The sequence below is a fragment of the Natator depressus genome, chromosome 1 (genome assembly GCF_965152275.1).
Source record: "Natator depressus isolate rNatDep1 chromosome 1, rNatDep2.hap1, whole genome shotgun sequence".
Taxonomy (NCBI): Eukaryota; Metazoa; Chordata; order Testudines; family Cheloniidae; genus Natator; species Natator depressus.
In genome coordinates, this window is record NC_134234.1 from 193,529,631 (window position 1) to 193,554,640 (window position 25,010).

Here is a 25,010-nt window from a genome sequence, read left to right on the forward strand (position 1 = left end):
AAACCAGAACGGTGTAGCAGACATCAGAAAGTTTGGAAAATATTAAATTAAATGCGCAAAGCATATGATTTTTCTAAAGGAATGAAAAACAGAATTTGTAAACTTTCTACATACTTCACTCCTACGGAAGTGTCCTTTCGAATATTAAAGAGAATGAGAGAAAACTGGCTACAGAACTTCTAAGCTAAGCGGTAGAATTTGATAGTGGGGTGTACTTCTCTGTTAAATTTGTATGTTGGCTAAGAGAATCTGTAGAAAAGCTCTCACTCTTATTATGTCCTACAGATTTTTGGAGTAATTTCTACAGATCGCTATTGGTTTAGGCTGAGAATTTCAAAGGAGTCTAAAGACAGGTTTTGTACTGCAATTGTGAGGGGCGACTGCAACATGTGTGGCTAAATTTGATCAAGCTATCTTGTTAAATATATCTGCAGCAGCACAGACCATGGCATGGGCTAGTTGCCTGAGTTTTTACCCAGGAACGAAGAAGGGATTGTACGTGGGCAGCTAGCCTGTGGCACGGCCTGTGCTGCCATGACAACAGTGCTATTTTTAGCAAACTAATTAGAGCAAAGCTAACTCAGTATCTGAGCTACACATGCGGCAGTCACCCCCAAGGATTTATACATGGGTATCTAAATCACTTAGGCTCCTTTGAAAATCCAAGCCTTAATCCCTATTAGTCTCTTTACGTCTTTTCCATAATGGTTAGTTTTGTGCTTGCGTTCATAAATTTTGCAGATGGATTCACACACGGCAAAGGCACGAAGTAGCACAACAGAACAAATGAAAACATCAACAAGTCAGGGGGGAGAGAAGGGGGAATTAAGGATAACAATTTTAAACATCAGAGAAATAAGTGACAAAAAACAAACAGCCTGTCTAAAGTGTTCAAACATAGGTGTCTGAACTTAGGCACCTAAATCCTTCTGGGCACCTAAAAAAGTGATTTGATTTTCACAGCCACAGAGTCTTTGGGTGCTACAAATGCACAACACCTTTGACAAGCAGGACTCTTATGTACTTAAATACGGCTTTAAATGTCTATTTTTGGGGTCTGCATTTGTAAATGTTGTCTTTAATATCAGGAGCAAAATATACTATATAGCTCATCTATGTACAAGTTCCTAAAAATAGTTACAATTACTAAGATTATCTTAATACTTTGTGTTTGGTTGCTTTTTCATGCTTCTGTGAATTGCAGTATTTCTTCTAGGAGCATCTCACAAGATCAAAACTCAAAGTCAAACACCAATGACTTCATTCTTAATCACTTGAATGCCTTGGATCTGACCTTACTGACTTCAGTTGGGCAGGATCAGGCCCTTTAAACTTGGGCACTTCATTCAAGGGCATATTCCGGCATGATATTAATTTTATTCTTCTCTCACTGCAGAAACGGTGAATGGCTCTTCCTATCCACTATACAATTCATGTAGTTTTGAGGAATTTGGCTCTCTCTCCTTTTTACTACATATTTATTTAAAAATGGGAGAAATATAATCTTCATTTTAATCTGTTTTTAAGAACTCTGCTCTACCAAATGACAAACTTACAAACGTGAATTTTAAAAAAAATGCCTTTGGAAAATGTCCTGTTACAATATTTATAGCTCATTATATTCCAAGAAAAAAGCATTGACTTTTAAATCAGTTGCATGAATTATAACTCAGCATCCCGATGGCATGAATAATAAAGCCAAAAAAATCAGATTCATAATTTACAAAAACGTTGCTTGATAGATTGAAAAATTGATATTTAAATCAGGTATTTAAAATGTATGAATAAAAATTTTAATCAACAAAAATTATTTCAGGAATGAATGTAGCTGTTATAAATAGACGTATGCACATTTTTTACGTTTTACTGTCGTTGTCCAGATTTACATAATAAAAGTTTATACAGTGATGTGTATTCAAACCCAATTATCTGAAAAAGTATGAGAGAAGTGTCAGCAGCCAAACGCTGTTATTAAAAATATTAACCCATGAAGTCTCCAAAGTACATGCAATAAGCATCTGTATGGATGTGTAGATTGGGGGTAAATCCTGCATACTTCACTCCTATTTAAAATGGTCAACACACTTGGACAAGGCTTGGACTCTACATAAGTTTGTGAGAAATTTAACATATCAATATTGTTATAAGATCATATTTAGAATAAATATAATATGCAGGTACAATATGCAATATATATGAATTCTAATGCATCACCTATTATAATTTGTACTGCCCAAGGGTCTGGAAGCCCTAATTGTTGATCAGGATCCCATTGTGCTAGGCGCTGTACAAATGCAGAATAAAAGGAGAGATGGTAGGTCATTCAGGGCAGAGACTAAGAAGAGAGACAACAGGTGCATTTAAAAAAAATAAATTAAAAAAGAGGACAAGCACAAGGTAACAATTAGATGAATGACAACGGTCTGAAAGGCCTGCTTCCCTTCCGGGGAAAATAGAACATAATGAACATATAAGGAGCCTAATTCTGCTCTGTCAAAGAGAGCTGCAGCCATGTAATTCAGAGAATATTACATATAATTTGTTTACTAATTTTATACTTACATTGTAAAGCAGCAAACTCAGAGTGCTGATAAATGTCCCATTGTTCTCTCTTACAGAAATAGCAGCTGATGACCTAAAACAGATTTAGAAACCAGAAACTGTTTAAGGGTTTTGTTTGTTTGCGTTTTCATATTTCAGTGCTTCTTTACTCAAAATCAGTTCTTGAGATACATCATAAGGAGTGATTTTTTTAAGGTTTGTGTTAGAAACCTCTGAAAATAGGAATTTATAGTGGAGACAATGACAGGACCTTAACTATACTGGAAGTAATGGAGGCTATTAAAAACATGAATCAGGCAAATAATTAGCAGAAAGGCAAAATGGCATAAAAGAACCAGTTCTCCATGATATAGTGTGTCGGCTCCTGGAAAATGTGTTTCCTTGCACTACACATTCATTGATTACCCTACACAAAAAAATTATATTGCATGGGAAATTTAAAATGTGTATGCAGCTACTATTTTGTCATAAAAACACATGCATTTAGAAGGCAAATTTTTACACTAGTCAGGCAACAAACTACAGTAGTTTTGGTAAATCATTGTATTATATAGATCCCCTAGTAAACTTTTCTTCTTTCTTCAGTCTCCCCTTTCTCCCTGCCACTTCTTCCCACAATCTTGGTTTTACTTTTTTCACCATCAGTACAAGACCACAATTTTTATGGAGATAAATGTTGGGTTGTGCAGATGCATGTAGACAGACACCCTCACCCTTATACATATAAATATATATGAATGAATGAAAAGCATACTTACGAAGCCAATTGTGTATTGTTGACCAAGTATTCCAATGGATAGCTACAGCTAAATTTGTACAGAAGCCCTGGTAAGTAGCTGATGATTGTTGGTGGATCTGGCGTATCTATGTAGCCTGAAACATTACCTATCTGTACCACTGATACATTCCCATATGCATTGATGCCTGGACCTGAGGATACCTATTGAGGAAGGTATGAAAACAGACATTACCACAAGGTTAAGCACATTAAAAAAGAGAGAGAGAGAGAGAGAGAGAGAGAGAGAAATACAAACACATTGAAAAATTCTGACACTTCGAGTCCAATTCATCCATGGTGTAACTTCATTCAGTACACCAGAGACGAATTGGGCTTACTAAATCAGATTCTGTTTTCTATTTCACCTGCACAGCCAGTAGTCAATTGGGATTACAGCGGTCTGACTGAATGCAAAATATGGCCGTAGAGCCTAAACACAGATCTGGAATGTCCTGAGGTCCCGTGAATAATTTTTCAGGTGGGCATTTTCTCTGAACATTCCTGATGAATTCCCATGGATCACTGGGGGGAGGAGGGGACTGAAGAAGCAGTTCTATTTGGTTTGAAAGGTAACAAAATAGTGGAGCTTTTAATACTTGAAAATGAAGTTATTTTACACAGAATCCCACTCACTGAAGTGATGCGTGGCCACTACTGGTATGTTTGTTTGTGAAGGTTTCCAAATCACATAATAGATGATGGAAATGGGAGAGTTAGAGTATTTTTAAAGTGATATTAATGAGACACTAAAGCAATTTCAAGTCAAACAATTGAATTTCTGGTCAATGCTTGTATCTGTCTGTATGGAGATGCATATCTAAGTATGATAAATTACTCACACAAAAACTAAGTTAAAAGAATGCCAATGCTGAAAATCCAAGTACTCAATATTTAGACAATGCCACAATTAAAGTTGCCTGTGTAACCTTAATTCAGCCCCGTTGCATGTCTGAATTATGACTGATTTGCTCAACATCACATAAGTATGTAGTTGACACAGAAATAATTCCCAGCTCTCCTGGGTCCCCATCCAACACCTTCAAAACACAACTGAACATTCTTTCTCTTCCTGCAACCCACTGATTCATTCACCATATATCCCATGTACTATGTGAATTAATGGTCATGTGGAGAAAATAGTAATTAAGAACTGAATATGTAATTAAGAGTATCTTATAATGCATGTACACAACAGGGTCACATTGAGTTTGCACGAGATTAACTCTGGCGTTTCCTAATCGTAGCTTGATTTTGCATTGTTTTGATGTAGTTTTTGTATGTAATCTCCTACATTTTTAAAAAATAAAAACTGGGGGAAAAAACCAGGAATTCATCAAACCACGCTGCCCTCGGCACACCTGGGTAGTTCATCAGGGTTTGAACCCAGGACCTTTAGATTTATAGCACAACTTGATTTCTTGAACTAACGGAAAACCTGGTTGCAATAGTAGGCTGTTATTCCCCGTACATTTTGCCATTGGTGTATATAGCCATTTGCTAGACAGCAGAAAAATGTTAGGAATCCACATTCCTGGCTCTGGAGGAGAGAGAAGTCTAGACATTACAGACAGTACAGCCTAGCACAAAAATGTGGCACGTTAATTCTGAAAGCTGGAGTGGTTAAGAGGATGTGAATGGAGTCTGCTACGTTAGAGTTCTGTGTTCTATTCCCAGCCTTTCCAGCAGTACAGCCTCTCAGTTACACCATTTGTAACATGAAGGATGCCTGCCTCCCTCATGAAGCAGAGAGGTATGAGTCTTGCTTAGCAATAAGGGCTCTGAAACGTGGGGTATATTAACACCTGTGAATGGAACAGCTGAGATCAGTATTCATGGTCTCCTCTTGACTCTCAGCCCAGCATACCTAAACCATAAGGGATGCTATTGTTTCCCCGCAAGCTGTTGCTTTATCTTTGCACTCTCTGGATACACATAGGGAGCCCTGCGGGGCATGAGTGCATATTCAGAGAATTTGCTATATAGGGAGCTCCAAAGAGAATGGTAGCCTGCACAGAGCAGGCAGAATGTTCAAAGATTTTAACAGCAAATTTCTAACAAGCTCTATGAACATGTCAAAATGGCAATTTTCAGAGGCTTATAATTTTGCCCAATTTGGGTAATTTTCATGGGAACAGCAAAAGACATCTTTCTGACCTTAGAGCTGTCGGCCAAATTTCAAGGCTTTGCTCAAAACCATGGAGGTGGTAGAGCTCTTTTTAAAACATAAGAAAGCCACACAGTTTGGGGTTGGGGGGTAGCATTGGCAACACTACCCATTTTTCCTAACCTTACCCTTGGAAAAAACTGAACTATTTTTGCTGAACCTTTAAAAAGAAAATTCAGCTTGAGACAGAGAATGCACATAGAAAGTTTCAGTCTGAACACTTTGGCAAAGTTATCAGCAACTGAAAACAGGAACATATAACAAAAAATGCTAGGAGTACTTAAGTTGAAGTGTCATTATCAACTCTGGCTATAAATGGCAATCTTGCAAAATATTGTAAGTTGTTATTCTTTGTAAATTACTTAATGCAGATTTTGGAGGCTTCAGTGACCCAGACCATCCCTGTGTGTGTCGGAAATCCCCACCTTACATCTGAAAGCATACTGCAGCAATCCAACCTATAGTGAAAAGTTGAACAACAATTCTTAAGGGGTAGAAGGAAATTCAAGTCTAAAATCTGGGCTTGCCCCACAGATTGAGGCATTGTTGGATACGACAATTTAGAAGACGGAGAGCCTAATTCTGCTCTCATTCACGCTGGTATAAATCAGGAGTAACTCCATTAAAGTTAATTAAATTACAGCTCTGCAAAAAAGGTACCAGAATCTTGCCTTAAGTGACAACCTGAGTATAACTCATCTGTGGCTGTCTGCACACAGCCAGATATCACAGCTGTCATTTATGCTGCATAGCATATCAAGTCTAAGATGATTGGCTCTAGAAACACAAGTATTTACCTCTTCCGCTAAAAGAGAATCTCAACTGGTTGTTAACACTATTAAGGCTTCCATCCTTCTGCTGACCAACCACTACAGCGCAACATAAATCAGACATTTGAGCAGGTCTTACACCATCCAGCAGCAGTTGTGGTACATACACTCGCAGTATATTAAATAAGAATTAGAGCTGAGTGAGAATCTGAATTTCCTTCCTGTGGGAAATTCCGATGTTTCAATGTTTATTTTTGTCCTGAAATCGGATGAAAAATTCAAATATTGAAACTGAGACGTTCTGAAAATATTTGATTCAGAAATGGCAAAGCATTTGTTTCAGGTCAATTCAGTATTATACAGCATTTCCCTATGGTGGTGCATTGCCTCATGGGAGCTGTAGTTCAGATACCTGATGTCTCCATTCTCCACTCGGAGTCAGGATTCCTGGCCAGATTACATCTCCCATGATGAGCCTGCAGACACATTACTTCCATGATGCATCATGCCACTCAGTCAGAGGGCAGATTGTGTTGCACCATGGGAAATTTAGTTCAGTCAGGGAGCTTGAACTACAACTCCCATGAAAAATCAACCCCAAATAAAATATTTGTTTCATTTTTCCAGATGGAAATTTGGAAAACTTCCACAAAATTGAACTATTCCTGTAGAAAGTTTTGATTTTGCAGAAACTGCATTTTCCAGTGAAAAATCCTTTTGAAGGAAAATTCCCAACTAGCTCTATAAGAATAAAGTTGTTGTCTACCACTATATCCTATATCCTTGGCTTCTTATTGGCACTCAGATTGATGAGCTATTCATTTCTTTCAAAAAGCAAATTTTTACTAAGTGTATAAGACTGTTTCAGAGATTTTTGTATAGGATACAATGCTGGTGCACCCCCCACACTCTATTCCAGGCACTATTACCTATTATACAATCTGACAGTGATTTTGCCTTACCACAAGAGTGCTTCCACAGGACTCCAAAGTGCTGAGATTGATGATGAAGATGACCACTGCTGGAAAGGTGTTGTTATTTATAAACCCCTTGCAGTGAGCGTCCCCATGTTTCCCATTCAGGGCCAAATCTGTTTCAGAATAACCAGAAAAAAGAACTGTGCAAAAATTAATCTTCATAGTAATTGCCTGTACTCCACAGTAGATACTGATATCTCGTTCAGCTGTAAGGAAAATACAGGAAAAGCAAATGTAAGAACTGGGATTTCATTTGACAACTATATAGGAATGCTAGGATGACTCCTACATCAGTTAGTCTGGTTATATTCTACAGATCTATCATATCACTCTTCATACTATTGTCAGAGGGTTTGATCCGTATTGTGTTATCAAGTAAAAACCTCACTAATCTGTTCTTTAACTAGGCTGATGAAGAATCAGAACTAAAATATTTGGCATATAATCTACCATGGAATTTAGAGTAACAGCCGTGTTAGTCTGTATTCGCAAAAAGAAAAGGAGTACTTGTGGCACCTTAGAGACTAACCAATTTATTTGAGTATAAGCTGAGCTGTAGCTCACGAAAGCTTATGCTCAAATAAATTGGTTAGTCTCTAAGGTGCCACAACTACTCCTTTTCTTTTCATGGAATTTAAGTGATTACCCAAAATCTCACCAGTAAATAAATCATAAGCTCATTGACAAACTGAGAGAATGCCAAGGGATACAAATGGGCAAAGGGTTAAATGTATAGGGCCTGATCCTGAAGCCCTTATTTATTATGGACCAGGACACCACTGTTCTAGGCACTGTATGAATACATTTGTAATTCCCACTGATTTCAATAGAAATTCAGGGGGCTGAATTCTGCCCTCCATTGCAACTGTACAACTCTCACAGAAGCTGAGTGTGTTAATCTGAGGCAGGATAGAGTCCACTTCGTGTGCCAAGTACAGGCTCAAACAGGACAGTTAAAGGACTGAAGTGCAATCAATAGTTTATAAGATTAATTCATTACGACTGTTCTGAAGATTTCCTTTTTAAGAACACTCAGTGTTAGCATTAATACAAATCAGTTGGCTTGTGAGAGATAGTGATCAATAAAGTGAAGTATGTTGGAGATGTACCATACTGCAAATTGTAACATCTTGAATACAAAACACCTAGAAAATGGCAATTAGAGCTAGTCACATCTTTCTGTTCCAAAGATTTTTAGATGAAGAATGGCCTTGTGTTTGAAAGTCCTGAAGACTCTTGTGATCTTCAGTGAAAGAATTGTACACATCACAACAGGCTAGAGCAGTAGTTCTCAAACTTTTGTACTGGTGACCCCTTTCACATAGCAAGCCTCTGAGTGTGCCCCCCCTTATAAATTAAAAACACTTTTTTACATATTTAACACCATTATAAATGCTGGAGGCAAAGCAGGGCTTGGGGTGGAGGGTGACAGCTCGCAATGTAATAGCCTCGCAACCCCCTGAGGGGTCCCAACCCCCAGTTTGAGAACCTCTGGGCTAGAGGAACAAGTGATAGTTATGTTTAGCTTCAGTGCAAGATAATATAGCTTTTGCCTTCAGACTCATTCCTGACTGCACACTATTAAACATTTTTTTCAATGCTCGACAAAGAGACATTTTTCTGCATGTTAAATGCAGGCATTACTCCTTTAAACAACAACTAGTTTATTGCATTTGCTTCAGGATTTAGTGCTAACGAAAATGGCAGAACAACTTCAGTCAATACTATCCCATTACAACTGCTCGAATAAATTGTTGTGCTGCATTTGTCACAGCAGAAGGAAATGACTCTCCATTGCAACACACTGGCTCTTCCCCATGCAACAGAAGCCCAGGCAATTTCATGTGGATAGCTTTAACCATGAGACAAGGTGGGTGTCTAATATCCTGGGGCCAACAAGCTACGTCAACACTACATGCAGCCTTAAATGGTGGCATTAAAGAAAAAATAATCAAATACAGTACATAACAGGCCAAACGCGGTCCTGCTCTACACATCAGACATTAAGCACTGGGCAGAAATGGGTGTAGGAGGCAAGTAGGAGGAGCTGGGCTGAGGTGGGCTGGGATTTTCCTCACATATAAGCGTATGCAATTCTGTTGACTTCCATGGAATTACTCCCCAATTTACAAAGGTATGAGAAGAATCAGGCCCTTTGCCGTCAGTAGATATGGGTAGCAAGTCACTCACTCCAGTTATATGTTAAGGAGGAGGGGGCAGCAGGAAAAGAGGGCATAGCAACAGGAACTTGCCATTAAGGTTATGCTGCAGTGTTGCCAGCAGCCAAATGTAAATGTAAAATAAAAGTATCCACCCTCACTCCTACCAACTTTTGAAGTGTGCTTTTTACTTTACCTTTAAAGTCATTTTCAGAACTCTCATGGACTTTAAGAGGAGCAGTGCCCTAGCTCTGTAAATTATATTTTTATTACCTCTGGATTATATTATAACAATCTGGCCTTTCCCAATACCGAGTTCTTCCCTGTCACTGTACCTAGGGTTACTCCTGTATAATCTGCCCATTCTGCAACTCAAAAAACAGAGTACAGATGTTAGAGATGAATCTGAATCCAGAGGCAAAGACCTCTACTTCCCCTCCCTGAATGCTTTAATTCAGGCTAGTTTCTACTGAATTTATGACACTGAACACTAGTAATTTACATGTGTAAGCTTAATTTACAAATTTTTCATACTTCCACTGCAAAATGCATCTCCTTTGTGTTTTTCAAACAGTAGCAGAGAGGAATGATGGTCCAATGGTGCTAGCCTGGGACTTGGGAGACCTGCATTCAAGACCCTGCTCTGTCACAGACTTCCTATGTGACCTTGGGCAAGTCACTTAATCTCTCTGTGCCTCAGTTCCCAGCTGTAAAATGGAGATATTAGCACTGTCTTTCCTCACAGGAGTGTTGGTTGGATCAATACAGTTAAGACTGCAAAGTGCTTAGATACTGTGGTACTGGTGGGCATATATATATATATGCATAGATATAGATTCAGGACAGTATGACCCACATCCACGGAGATCCTTAGCTCAGTTTTGTCCAGGCACACTTCCATATGCTGCCAAGAGTTTGCCTTAGAACAGACTGAATGAAAAGTAGACTAAGGAAGCTAGTTGGAACACTTCTGATGCCATAAAATTTAATCAAAATATCTGGTTTTGACAAAGCCGGAACATTTTGAAGAGATTATCTGTTTTGACAAAGTTTTCACCAAGATGGTTTTTGAGGTCTACTGCTCTCTGGTCATTTCTGAGGAGGGAGGGAGAGAGGGAGAGAGAGAATCTGAAGTAAAAATTTGAGCTTTCAACCAGACATGCCAAACCTGGGGGAAAAAATGCAGAAATTGGGCTTGTTTTTGGCTTAATTGGCTTGTGAGTTCCTTGTTGGCTAGTTTTTGACTTGTAGCTTGTTTGGCTTGTAGCTTGCTGCTTGTTGTAGCTTGTTGCTTCTTTTTTTTTTTTTTTTTTTTTTTTTTTTTGATCAGCTCCCGGCAAGCAAGGGAAAGGGGGGGCAAGCAGGGATAAGGGGGAAGAGAGTCGGGGTGCACAGCAGGCCCACCACAGTGCCAGACTGCACACTGGAGGGGGGGATCTATTCACAGAGTGTTGGGGTTCTTAGGGGTTGGCTTGTTTTGAAATGGGATTAGCATGATATCTGGCTTACTTTGAAAGTCGGAGTGCTTATTTACTCATGAAAGTTGGCAACTGTGCTTTAAACCCAAAGACAGCTGTTTAGTCTGGGAGCACATGTAATTCCGTGGGCAAGTTAATGACAAAAAGGTAAGGGAGGTGTCATTTGATTCATAAAAATCTACAGAATCAAGAAGAACAGCCTAAAGCTGTGTTCTAATGCAAAGACGACATTCAGAATGATGGTGACAGGGACTATTACAGAGCTGACCGCAGACAGGTCATTGTTTGCTCGTCTCCTGGTCATGTCAAGATCTCATTGTGATGTTTCCCGAAGTCTAACATAGGTCAAGTACCAAATTATACTTGGTAAAATGGTACCAAATTGACGTTTGAATGCGACAGAAATTCAATGCATGTTTTCCTAGGTGAACAGCAAACATGCACTTCTTGCATCGTCTTCCTAAACCAGCATCTACCGACAACATGACCAGTACTTTATGCCAGCAGAGGCCTTTCAGTGTAGCAGTCTAGATGACACAGCTGAGGTAGAAGCTCTCAACAAACCAGAAACTGTTAACACTTGCTGAGAGTTGGCTGATCACTTCATTATGAGGCTACGGAGAAAATACTGGACCTATGATGATGTCTACCTCTTATTTGACATGTATGCAGAGGAATCAATTAAAAAAATATTACCAGAAAGAAGAGACTCCATGGTATTACGCCTGGGCAATATAAAATGTTTGACTCCACCAACATCTCCAATGTCACAATGGAGAAGCTACTGTCCCATACTCACATGAAGGATGAGTTAAGCACATATCTGGCAGGAAAAATGCTCCAGATTGTGAAGAATTGCTTAAAGAATTTCACCATTACATGGCATAATGAAGCTGCTGCCCTGCACTGTTCAGTGGAATTTCTTCTTCTTCATTCCCATGAGGAGGCTGACACTAAAATTATCTTGCCTGCAATCAGTGCCAGAGAGAGAGGTGCTACTAAACTCTGGATTTTTGCACAAGACACAGATGTTCTAGTGCACTTTGTAAGACTCTACCCAAAACTTCCACAAGATTCTGGTTTTGTGCAGGCTGCTGGGGTACAGAATCACTGTATATCCCTCAAAGATGTTTTCCTATCACTTAGACCATTAAAAGCTGACACACTGCTAGGTTTCCATGCCCTTTCAGGATGTGACCTTTCTGGCAGGTTGGTTGGAAAGACCAAATTATCTTACCAGAAGGCATTTGATTCAGCCTCTGAAGACTCTTCCAAGCACTTTCAGAGCAAGGACAGCTGAAGCAGTCACTGATGAGTTCATAAATGCACTCAAGGCATTTATCTGCAATGTTTACCGTCTGAAGATCAACATTGTGACACTTGCAGAGCTATAATCAGTGAATATTTTCCAAGAAGCAGACAAACAAAGAAAAATTGCCACCAACAAACTGTGCATTTATCAATGCCCTCTTGCATTTGCTATCAAGAGGGCGGATTATCAAGCAATGGAATGGCTGTAGGATGAACGAGTGCATCCAAAACTACCCTCTCCTATTGGGCATGGATAGGTCTTGGAGGATGAACTGATCACACCAGCCATGTGTCAAATACCTTGCCCTCATGAATCAATCCTTCAGCTACTTAAATGCTCATGTGCAAAGACCAGATGCACACTACCCTGAAAATGTTTGGAGAGCAGCCTCCCTTGTAGGAATACATCCAAGTGCAGCATGGACAAGGATCTAGCAACATATCTATGACAACATATAACAACATATCTAGCAGTGGTGCCCTAGATGAAGATGACGCTGAAGACTTCAATGGGTACATGATTTTCAGTCCCCCATTTCAATGCTAACTTTTCTAGGGTTACCAAAGAACAATGTCATTTTCATGTAAATAAAGCATCCTTGAAAGTATAATTTGAAAAATCAACCTTGATTTTTAAAAATAGTTGGGTCTACACTGGTGGTTTTTCCAGCATAGTTATCTCAGCTAAAGGAAGCGATTATTTTTTTTCCCATTTCAAGCGGACAGAACTATTCCAGCAAAACTTAGTCTGTGCTACAAAGTTCTAGTCTTTAAATATTAAGGTATAGGATTTTCAGTTCATCAGAATAATACTTTTTCTTCTATCCAACAGACTAGTTCAAGCCTTAGCTTGGAATCAGCCTTCAAACAGCATAAATCAAAATTGTGTGAGATTATTTATGCAACGCCACAGGTGTTCAAGATGCCACCCCAGCAATAAATGATAAAAATATAATCAAATGAAAAATGGATAGGCTGCTGCTGCTTTTCTGATGTTTGCTTTAGGGAGATTTTATTTCCTTTGTTTACACATGCAGCTAAGCCAAACTTGCATATATTTGCCAAACTTTTTTCATTATTTTTGTGCAAAACAACTTTCCGAGAAAAAAAAACCTCATTTGGAATCTGCAGTGCAGTTCTCAGCTGGAAATTCTGCACTTGCCAATGGGGAATTTCAAGCAAGAAACATCAAGGGAAATTCTGCATGTGGAACAAATGCAGAATGGGGCGATCCAGAAGTAATCTCTACCATACTCAGGCTCGAGGACTGCTGTCACACCTTCATCATTGCACGAGTCGTGGTTGCACATCCATTCCCCCTACTCACCTCATCTGAGAAGAAGCAAGCCAGAGGCTCTGTGATCCATACCCATGTCAAGCCCATAAGCTGTGCCAAAGTCCTACATGCTGGAACAGAGGGAGTTCCCACAGAGCACATCTCCCCAGCAGGCAGGTGTATGAGCTCACAGGTGGGCTCACAGCGATGTCCATGAACCCCACAAAGCAGAACTACATGAGCTTCACTGCATAACATATATCTGCTTTGTATGTGTATTCACAGTGTGATGGGTGGACAAGGCCCAGAGGCCCTCTGCTGGAGGCCTCAGGGTCCTACCAAACCCATCCCAGGAGCTAAGTCCTCCAAGCTACCCAGAGAGACTGTGAAGAAAGCAGCCAATCAGGAGGGGAAGTTGCAAGGGGTTATCCAAGCAGAGGGTTTCAGGTTAGTGTAAAAGAAGCTGTAATGCAGACCACAGTCAGATCCTTTCTGGAGCCAGAGAAGTGCAGAGGTTGCTCCTGGCTGGCCAAAAGGAACTGCAGCACTACAGATAGCTTAGGGCTGGCAGGGACCAGGGGAGTGAGGAAGAGCTCCTGGATGGCTCCAGAGGCTGAACATATAAGAGACCTGAGGTAAGGGTGAAGCATCGGTGAAGGCTGGGGCTGCGGGGAAATGGCCCAGGGAACTGAAAGCAGTTTTGTTAAAGAGACAGAGTGGCACCTGGCTGCTATTCTCAAGGTGCCTGGGCTGGGATCCAGAGTAGTGGATGGGCCCAGGTTCCCCCCGCACCATAGGCCACTGGGGAAGTGGCCTACAATTGAACAACGATAAACTCCCAGAAGGGGATCTGAACTACTTAATGGCCCAGTGGCGACCTGAGGCCAGAAGGACCCACAGAGGGCAAAACCATTGCCTCCAGGGAGGAAGCTCTGGGGGTATGGCTTGATATCAAGGCTGGGACTGTTTAAAGACTGCAGACACACCTGACCAGAAAGGGTGCTCTTGAGAGGTGGGTGCCATGCCATTATATTTGGTATCAGAAGTGGTGATCTTTCAGACCAACCCCTGATCAACAAGGGGCATGATTATGGAAGAGGTGATTTGTCTGTGGATGGCAGGCCAGCAGCAGCAGGGGTCTGCTATACAGCAGAAGTGGACCCAGGCTCTGCTGATGCAATTGATGGAGAAACTGCTAAAACAGGAAGCTTAGTTTGCAGCACAGCAGTGATTGCAGGAGATCCACTCCAGCCAGCAGGAGTGGATACAGAGGCAGCTGGGTCATGCCACAGCTGGAAACCCAGATGGTGATGGAACTGGGTGGTCCACTGGCACTGGGCCTGGCAAAGCTTGGACTGGACAATGACCCTGAGGCCTTCCTCTGAACCTTTAAGTGGGTGGCAAGGCAGCAGGATTGGAAGAGGCCACTGTTGGCCAACATAGCACCATTCCTGATGGGTGAGGCACAAGCAGCTTACTGAGTGGTAAGTGATGAGCAGGTGAGTTCCTACCCAGTGATGAAGGCAGCCATTTTAGATTGGCTGGGGATGACTCCGAAGGCATACTGGCACAAGTTCTGGACAGAATCATTCCTTCAAGGAGAACAGCCATGGGTAGTGGCCTAGAAGTTACAGGACCTGGAGTTGGGCTGGCTTTGTCAAGAGACCAGCTCAGTGGAGAAGCTACTGGATCAGGTGGTCCTTGAGCAATTCCTGAAGGTCCTACCAGGAGGGGCATTTTAAGCTGGGTAAGGCATTTCAAGCTGGCCTCCATGGGGGAAGCAGTCAAGCAAGCTGAGGTTTACTTTGAGGCCAAAGAAGAGGAACAGCCCAAGTTCCTCGGTGAACTGAGAGGTGTTCACCAGGGGGTGGCCCAGGGAAGCTTGCCTGGGGGGAAAAGCCCCAGGGCTTCTAGAGTTAGGAGGTACACTGCAACAGCAAGGGGTCCAGGAAGCCCTGCAGCCTATAGGAAGTACTAGTGGGAAGGAGCTAGGAGACCCAATAGTGTGCTACAGGTGTGGTCAGTGCAGGCATATTAAAAGGAAGTGCCCAGTATGGAGTGTGACTAAACTTGTTACAGTGGGACCAATCTGTGGGAGTATACTCCAAAGATCAGAGTGTTCCCACCATGGGTTGTGACAGTCAGGCTCGAAGGCACCATAGTTAAGGGTCTGGTAGGCTCAGGGTGTGGGTATACTTTTGTGGGGGATCACCATGTGAGGGCAACTGGCCTGGACTGGCACCTCCCAATACATGTCTCCTGTGTACAATCGGGAGACCCAAGTCTATCCCACAGCAGAAGTTGGTCTGGAGATACAGGGCCGGAGAGCTCAACTGTGCTGGTGTGGTCAAGGACCTGCCATGACCCACGATTTTGGGAAGAGACTGGGGAGTTACTCAGCCCTCATGTGGAAAAGACCTGGACAGCAACCCAGGACCTAGAGGGTCCAAGCTCAGCTGGGAAGGAAAGCAGAAGGGCTGGGATCCAGGTAAGGAGATCCCAGAAAAGAGCCTGAAGGCGAGATCAGAATGCCCCAGATGTGAGGGACCCACTGAGGAAGTGCCAACAAAAGTTGAGTGCAGCCAACATCTCCTGAGGGAAAAATCATTAGCCAGAAGGTCTAGGTAGAGCAGGACTTGGCCCGGGCACAGGTGGAAGCCCAGGGGCAGAGGGACCAATGCTTGGCTTTGCAGGAAGCATTGGCCCAGGCCCAAACGGAGAGAACCCAGAGGGCTACAGTGGGAACACAGATGGAGCTCTGGAACTCAGATTGAAATAACCACTGTGCTAACTAGCACAGAGGCCCAGACAGAATCACTCCAATGGGGAAAGGTGAAAGAAGGGCAGGGGTATAGAACAGGACACTCGGATAGGGAGGGGAGTAGCACAGACAGGCTCCGTGAGCTCCCTCCTAAGAGATAATGACCTGGTGAAACAACTTGAGGCAGCCGAAAGAGAGCAGGAGGATCTCACGTTCAAGAATGAGCAGATGACCAAAGATCTCTGGTTCATCAAAGATGAAAAACAGCAATTGCTCAACACAGTATATGATTATGTGATGCAGCTAGAGGATCAGCATACAGAGACCCTGAAATCCAGGAGAAGAAAGTGAGTCAGAGACTGCAGACATGCTTTCCAGGTAAGAAATACCTGGGAGAGTAAACCCTGAGAGATCACGGCAAAGACCGGGTACAGGCTCTCCAGACAGAAGCCTGGGGGAGAGAAAGAGAGTCCTGATTGAAAGAGGCTAGGACTAAGATAAGTTCTCAAGGCAAAGAGGCATGAGAGAAAAGGACAATGGTAGATCATGGCACAGAGACTATTACTAGTAGTTCTCCAGACAGAACTCCCCTGGTCCCTGGCAGCACTGAGCTGTCTGTGGTGCTGCAATTCCCTTTGGCCAGCCAGGAACAGCCCCGCACTCCTCTGGCTCCAGCAAGGACCTGACTCAGGTGTGCTCTGCAGCTCCTTTTATACTAGCCTGAAAACCCTCTGATTGGCTAGCCCCTTGCAATTTCCCCTCCTGATTGGTTCCTTCCTGCAGTCTCTCTAGGTGACTTGGAGGACTTAGCTCCACTGCCCCTTTCTCGGGATGGGTGTGGCAGGACCCTGAGGTGTCTGAGCCTAGTCCACCCTGTTACACTGTGAATACACACACAGAGCAGACATATGTTATGCAGTGAAGCTGATGTAGTTCTGCTTTGTGGGGTTCATGGACATGACTGTGAACCCACCTGTGAACTCATGCACCTGCCTGCTAGCGAAATGTGCTCTGGGGGGGGATCTCCCTCTGATCCAGCATGCAGGGCTTTGTGCACCACCACCAATAACTCAGCTTGACTCACATCCTGGGGTTAGTTTTGAGAATGGCAGTAGAAAAAAAGCATCTTTTTACTGGTAAACTGAACACATTTTATCTGGAATCATTGAGACCATAGACATAACATCCAACAGGGCCACTGCTACAGAGACCTTTTCAGAGTGGAACCACACTTTAAAGCTGTCCTCTAGATGCACACAATAAACTAATACAAGTAGCTTGAGTAGTTCATGAGTATCAAGTAGCAAATATACACCTCTCGATGCATATGTAATGGAAAGAATTATCCTAACACTTTGTCACACACTGAGAGGAAACATTGTTAAAAGGTTAATTTAAGAAGCCTGAAACAGACTTCCATGTATAATCATTAAAGATGGGCCTGAGACACACAGGGCATGATTCTCCACTGCTTCACTTTGGTTTTATGGCAGTGTAACCCCAATCAAACCTTGCCTGAATGGACAGCCAAAGATCCCTCTGCCACAGGGGAATTGTCATCTGGAATAAAGATGGTATAAACTGGCTCTATGCCACTCATTCTCTTCCCTCCACTGTATAGGGGGCATACCAGCTGGTGCAGTGGCTAGCTCAGTTGTTCTGGCTCCAAGATGGCCAGGAACAGGGGCACAGAAAGTTGGCTTGGAGCTACTTTCCTCTCTTCTCCTCGATTATGCACAGAGTGTAAATTATGCTTATCTGTAGAATGAGCTCTAATTTTATCAAAAACACACATCTATGTTTCAGCGGGCTCAACATCAGGGACAAAATTGCCTTCCCCAAGATAACCTTCTCATAGCATACAGTCATACTGGCAGTGTGAGCACAGTTACCCCAGCTGCAGGGGGTAACTCCTAAACCATAGGAATATTTTACTTTAATTTTTTTTTTTTTAAAAAAACTTGCCAATACATAGAATCATAGAACTGGAAGCGATCTTGAGAGGTCATCTAGTCCAGGCCCTTGCACTCATGGCAGGACTAAGTATTACTTAGACCATCCCAGACAGGTGTTTGTTCAACCTGCTCTTAAAAATCCCCAATGATGGAGATTCCACAACTTTCCTAGGCAATTTATTCGAGTGCTTAATCACCCTGACAGTTAGGAATTTTTTCCTAATGTCCAACCTAAACCGCCCTTGCTGCAATTTAAGCCCATTGCTTCTTGTCCTATCCTCAGAGGTTAAGAAGAATAATTTCTCTCACTTCCCCTTGTAACAACTTTTTATGTACTTGAAAACTGTTATGTCCCCTCTCAGTCTTCTCTTCTCCAAACTAAACAAACCCAGTTTTTTCAATCTTCCATCATAGGTCATGTTTTCTAGACCTTTAATCATTTTTGTTGCCCTTCTCTGGACTTTCTGCAATTTGTTCACATCTTTCCTGAAATGTGGCACCCAGAACTGGATACAATACTCCACACTGATTAGGCCTCAGCTGGAGTAGAGTGGAAGAATTACTTCTCGTGTCTTGCTTACAACACTCCTGCTAATACTTCCCAGAATTATATTTGCTTTTTTTGCAACAGTGTTACACTATTGACTCATATTTTGCTTGTGATCCACTATGACCCCCAGATCCCTTTCTGCAGTACTCCTTCCTAGGCAGTCATTTCCCATTTTCTGTGTGTGCAACTGATTGTTCCTTCCTAAGTGGAGTACTTTGCATTTGTCCTTATTGAATTTCATCTTATTTACTTCAGAGCATTTCTCCAGTTTGTCCAGATCATTTTGAATTTTAATCCTATCCTCCAAAGCACTTGCAACCCCTCCCAGCTTGGTATCATCCACAAACTTTAAGTGTACTCTGTATGCCACTATCTAAATCATTGATGAAGATATGAACAGAACCAGACCCAGAACTGATCCCTGTGGGACCCCACTCATTATGCCCTTCTAGCATGACTGTGAACCACTGATAACTACTCTCTGGGAACAATTTTCCAACCAGTTCTGCACCCACCTTATAGTAGCTCCACCTAGGTTGTATTTCCCTAGTTTGTTTATGAGGAAAAGAAGGTAATGCAAGACAGTATCAAAAGCCTTATTAAAGTCAAGATATATTACATCTACTGCTTCCCCCCTATCTCCAAGGCTTGTTACCCTGTCAAAGAAAGCTATCAGGGTGGTTTGACACGATTTGTTCTTGACATGAATGATATTTGTAAGTTACATTACGTCAGGCCATGTCCCTGTCTTTGCCAGACACACCCTCTTCCCTCCTCTCCCCCCTCCCCGCGCCCACATACACCAGAAAGGAGACAGATAGGTAGAACGAGAGTCCACTTTATGCTGCTGCTGAATCAGGCAGCCACATGTTCTGATTGTCTGAGGAGAATTACCCACTCTTAAGCTTGGTCGACACTACCAATTTTTGTCTATATAACTACGTCACCCAGGGGTGTGGATTTTCCATGCCCCTGAGTAACGTAGTTATATCAACCTAACCTCCAGCATAGACAGTGCTTCCTCAACAGGAGGGCTTCTCCCATCAACATAGCTACTGCCTCTTGGAGAGGTGGTGTACCTAAGTTCATGGGAGAAGCTCTGCTGACGGCATAGATAGTCTTCACTAAAGAGCTGCAGCTGCAGAGCTATAAATGTAGACCAGCCCTTAGAGTAAACCTGGAGTAAGTTTCAAGCTGTACTCTTAATGTATTCTAATTCAGGCCACTATTTACAAACAACATGCTGGTCTCCTCATTAACCCTTAGAAGCAAGGAGCCTTGAATGGTACTGGTAAAAAAAAAAAAAAAATCCAGTGAACAGCTGCACAACTCTAGCAATGTCAGTAATGACAAGAGTTAAATTTTGTTATGGATGCAAGCTCTCCCTGTAGGTGTATTTAGATGGTAAACTCTTTAGGGTAGCTCCAATGCATTTGATTCTCCTTTCGCACCATGAGTAACTCCCTTAACTTCAGCAGAGTTACCCATGATTTATACCAGTTTAAGTGAGAAGAGAATCAAACCTATTGTCTTTAAACCTCCCCACAGGCACCTAGCACACTGTTGGCAGTATGGAAAAAATAGTAATACTACATATTGTAGATTGCTGCTGGCTCATAATTTGGACAACAACAACTGAATCCTGCTAGCAAATCCAAGCTATAATTGCAAAAAGTATTTGAGAAGTGTTACAGCATAGTGCTGTGCTAAGAGTTCCGTGCTATATTGTTTGATTCAATTACTAGTCGAAGCACAGAGCAGGATATCAGCCCTTATACACTGGCTTCCTTTTTTAGCAGTCAAGAAGCAAAGAAGGGAGAGTGAGGCAAGAGACAGAGTACATTATTTCAGCCACATAACCCAATATACATGTTACTAAGAATATAGTTTCATTTCCGGCTCTGATTTATGTAAATATATCCCACAAGGTCTGCTTTCATTATTTTTGATGTCTCCAGAGTTCCCTGTGTAATTACAGCCTTCTTGTGTAAACATTAGTGTACATCTTTTCTTTATATTTATCTATACTGGCTCGCTCATGTGTCTAGTTATTAAGGGCCTGATCCTGAAATCAATAGCAAAACTCTGTGCCAGCCCTAATTTAAGCTTCCTCAATATTAGAATTTTTTACATGTATTGTCATAAGGGGAGACTAAACGACCATATTATGCTACCAGAGTAAAAACTGTAAAAAGTAAAAAATTCCAGTTAAAAATGTCTACAAAGTCAGCTGCACCCAGTTTTTATACCAAGTGGCCAATTCTTTTAAATTTGGGAGCAATCATTCCAGCAACATTAACTCTGGTGAACTTTCTGGATACAATATAAGGGCATAAATGGGTTAAACCCCAATGATGTCAATGTAATTACACCTACCTGTACCAGAGCTGAATTTGGCCTTTTCCTCATTAATGTTGGCATAACATGCAACTCCAGAGGAGTTTCATTGTCACTTAGACAGCTAATATTCCTTAATGTGAAAGTCTGTTTCTAGACTTTTTACAGATTAAAGCTTTGTACTTAAAAGTAATAATCACTGGAAATCATAATAAAGAGCCCATTCTAAAAAGCCCATTAACACTTACCAGGAAACCTGCTATGTAGGTTGGCCTCACAGTTATATCCATTGAACTGTGCAGTCACCGAAAGCACCTGAATTGTCAGGAGGAGCAGTAACCATATTCGTTCCATTGCAAAACCTAGCAAGACATTATGAAGTTATTGCATGCATCTGTTTATTGCATTAAAGAGCCTTAATGCAACAATTAAACGATTCTGTAGCCACTCAGGTTTTCAACTCAGGAATCAGGGACAAGGCTCACAAACCAAATTGACAATACACCGCAGGTAGGGGGTCCCATTTCTCCGACTGCTGGATATGAGTAATGCCTATTGATTTCTAGGGAGTTGACCTATATCCTATGGGCAAGAACAAAGTCCAACAAGGTTTGAAAAAAGCTCCTAAAACAGCTAAGAAATAAAGGCTTCAAAAGTATATTACAGATTTAACAGAGCATTTAACTGTTGCATACAGAGAGTATTTTTGTTCTTTTAATTTCAGATACTTAAGGAGAGCTATTGCCAAATTAGATAGATCTGATAGAACAACAGTTTTGCTTCAGTAAACCATTGAAAACAATACAGCTAAATGTATGTAAGTTACTTCTCAAGTTTAAGGTGCTGAAATAAATCTGTCTTTTTATATCTTATCACCAAATTCTGCCTTGGAAGCATGCCTGCAGTTGCATTGGCCTTTACTAGAGAGTTTGCATAGAAACGGAAAATTTAATGAAATTTGGCAACCAGCCTCCGAAATCAGAACAAAAGGACATATCAGAGCATACCTTGACTGAGGGAAAACCCTCAAGATATAGTGTATATGCAATAGATATATAACATAGGCCAATCAGGAAGAATGTTTGCTTTATCAAAATGTCAAAAATGTTTGACAAAAGATCTACAACTTGCAGAATTTAAAAGACATAGAACTTTTTCTATTTTAGGAAATAACTTTGCACCCTAATGTAGCTCTTAAGATACTCCATATGTTTCCAGACAGTAGATGCTGTGAAATTCTAAGAGGTGGTAAATTCCGAAGTTTGGGTTTCTATAATGCTGGTACTAGTGATACATTACTCAGATTACTATCATCAGTCTTTCATCCCAAATAATCTCAAAGTCCTTCACAAACTGTATAAATACAACATGACTGAAATGCAGCCATTCTAGCATGGCAAACGGCAGCCATAGCGCAGAGGAGTTGACAATTGCAGGGTGAGGGAAAAGTTCTAGCCAGTGACATTAGGTTAAACCCTTTTCTCTCGCAAAAGTACCAATGGATCTTTAGTGCCTGCACAAGGTTTGATCCAAAGCGCACTGACATTAACGGAAAAGCTCCACTGGGGTTTGGATGGGGCCCACAGAGCCAACAAAACATGAGCCTTTTAAAAGGCTCATGCAGCGAGAGCCTCATATGGTACATTCCCGGCACACAAAAACTCCTCCTCCCCTCCAAGTAAAATTTAAGCAAGCTGGAGCATATACAATGTTGAACCAAATTCTGCTCTCATTTACACTTTTGCAATCCCAGCACAGTCAAGGGAGTTACATGAGTGTAATCGGGAGAAATTTGACCCATTAATTTCTGTGCAGTTTTGCTTGAACAAGCACGGAGTAAAAAATGGAATACCGTACATAGTCGGTTCTTATTAAACATGGTATTTTATAATCAAACTAGATTTTTGATTGGTCCATCCAAAAGAGGCTTGTCTTACAGCAATTGTGCAGCTTCTGGGCCAACATTTGCTCGGTCACAAAAGTTCAATCCCATTTTATTTCAAGCATTGTTAATAAGAGCACATTTTGGCTTTCTTATTTCATTCATTAGACCCTATTGTCAGTGAATGTTGACAAGAAGAGTTGAAAAAGCTATGAAAGAAAATGGCTGGCTACATGAGTTGCTGCAAAAATCTTTACTTGCACTCTCTCACTTTCTCCTCCTCACCCTCTGTTTCCCACTGCTGGAAATGCTCTTTCACATACAATCTGTATTTTTATTTTGTAAGAACCATATTTTTCACTCAGGAAAATGACATCTCTCCTGCAGTAAAACATCCTGGCGCCTCTCCTTTTACAGAACTGGATGGACGAAGTTGCAATTATTCTGCTCTATTTGGGCCAGATTCTGATCCAGTTACATTGTGATCTCAGTGAATGACACTGGATTTACACCCATCTGGCTTTACCTCTCTAGCTGCTACACTGGTTTTCTTACTATCAAAATCCCTGATCTGAAAAGCAGCTAAGGAAAACACTGAATAACAGTAACCTTTCCAGTTTCAATGGAAAACAGATTTTACTGTCAATTCTAAAGTTTTGAATATTTAACCTAACCTCAGCTGCTGATGTTTTATTTGTCTTAGCAGGAGAGGAGAAAAACAGAAGAAATGGACCCAAATAAATAACATTTTTTGCAGCACTTCTTCTCCAGTAACCTCTTGAGTAGGCCAGAATCTAACAAGCCTACTCAGTTTTTAGTTACTCCTTACTCACTGGACTTCCATGTAAGTCTGTCTGACTAAGGGCAGAGTGCTCAATTGCTTCTTATCTTCCCACCCCTACCAACCCTTCAGCGTGAGGAGCTAAGGGGTAACATGCATCTCTGAGATTTTCATGGAGCACCAGACTCATGAGTCATCTTTTAAGGAGTGCAGGACAAGGTGGAGGTATGGGGGGGCAGAGGCAGCCCACACCCTTTCCATTTAGTGGAGGTGAGATTCATGCATGGATTGTCCCTTCCATACATGGGTAAGGAGAGTACAATTGGATCCTGAGTAAATACTGAAGAAGAACCTCAAGATTTGGCCTGGGAACTGCAGACTTATCTGCAGTAGAAAGGCAGAATTAGAGAGCCTTGAAGTGAAGCATATTAAATCACAAAGACAGTACTCAGACATTCTACACCATGATCTCTAGCACTCAGCTTGCTACCATGAAAGTCAATGACAACTCCAACAGATTTCATAGGGGCAGGAACAGGCACTGGCAGGATTCTACTGTATATTTCTGACTAGCATGTTAAAGACAGACAGACTCAGATTGTTATAGGTATAATATACTCTAGTGGACCCTTCATTTCATATTCATGCCCAGGCAATCTGATCTGGGGGCCTGACTAGTTTTTTGTTCAACTTATGTTTTTCAAAAAAATTGGGTAAAAAAATTTCAATAGCTTCATGTTACCCATCTTATTTTTAGAAGAACAACTTAAAGGTGGGATTTTGGTAATTTTCCATTGAGGTTTAGGATTTCTTCTCCAAGGAGGTATAAAAAAGTAGCACACATTCCTAACTTGTATAAGCTGACACACAGAATCAATTGAATCTTCAGTAGTTATGTTGCTTATTCCACATCTAAGGAAATATTATTTATATACAACATTAGATGGGGTAGACCTTATGGCAGATAATACAGTGATGAGTGCAGTATTAAAAACCTGTGCAAAACAGAATAGAACAGCCTCTGCAACCACTGGCTCAAGTTTAGTATACCATATTTTGGATTAACAACTATGTTTGGTGGGACCACTAGCCAGGGCAAGCCTCCCACAGTGGCACATCTACAGCCAAGTCTCCCCATCACATGTCCACCGCCTGTTAAAACACATAGTACTCATTGCAATACTCCAGCACAAAAGTGCTAGTGACCATCCTGTTGGTGAATGGACCAACACCAGCAGCAAACAGTCTGTGTAAAATTATATACCTATA

The 25,010-nt window shown here is 41.4% G+C and overlaps 1 protein-coding gene across 1 annotated transcript in view; it reads right to left on the reverse strand.

Annotated features, from left to right (window-relative positions):
- The window catches only part of ZPLD1 (zona pellucida like domain containing 1), a 105,274-nt gene that overhangs the window by 12,028 nt on the left and 68,236 nt on the right, over positions 1 to 25,010 (reverse strand). Inside the window, exons 2-5 of the mRNA XM_074947179.1 lie at positions 21,327 to 21,440; positions 7,237 to 7,457; positions 3,321 to 3,502; positions 2,563 to 2,635 (exon numbers count right to left, since the gene is read on the reverse strand). Of these exons, the coding sequence (XP_074803280.1) occupies positions 2,563 to 2,635; positions 3,321 to 3,502; positions 7,237 to 7,457; positions 21,327 to 21,440 (590 nt within the window). The remainder of the gene's footprint in view (positions 1 to 2,562; positions 2,636 to 3,320; positions 3,503 to 7,236; positions 7,458 to 21,326; positions 21,441 to 25,010) is intronic.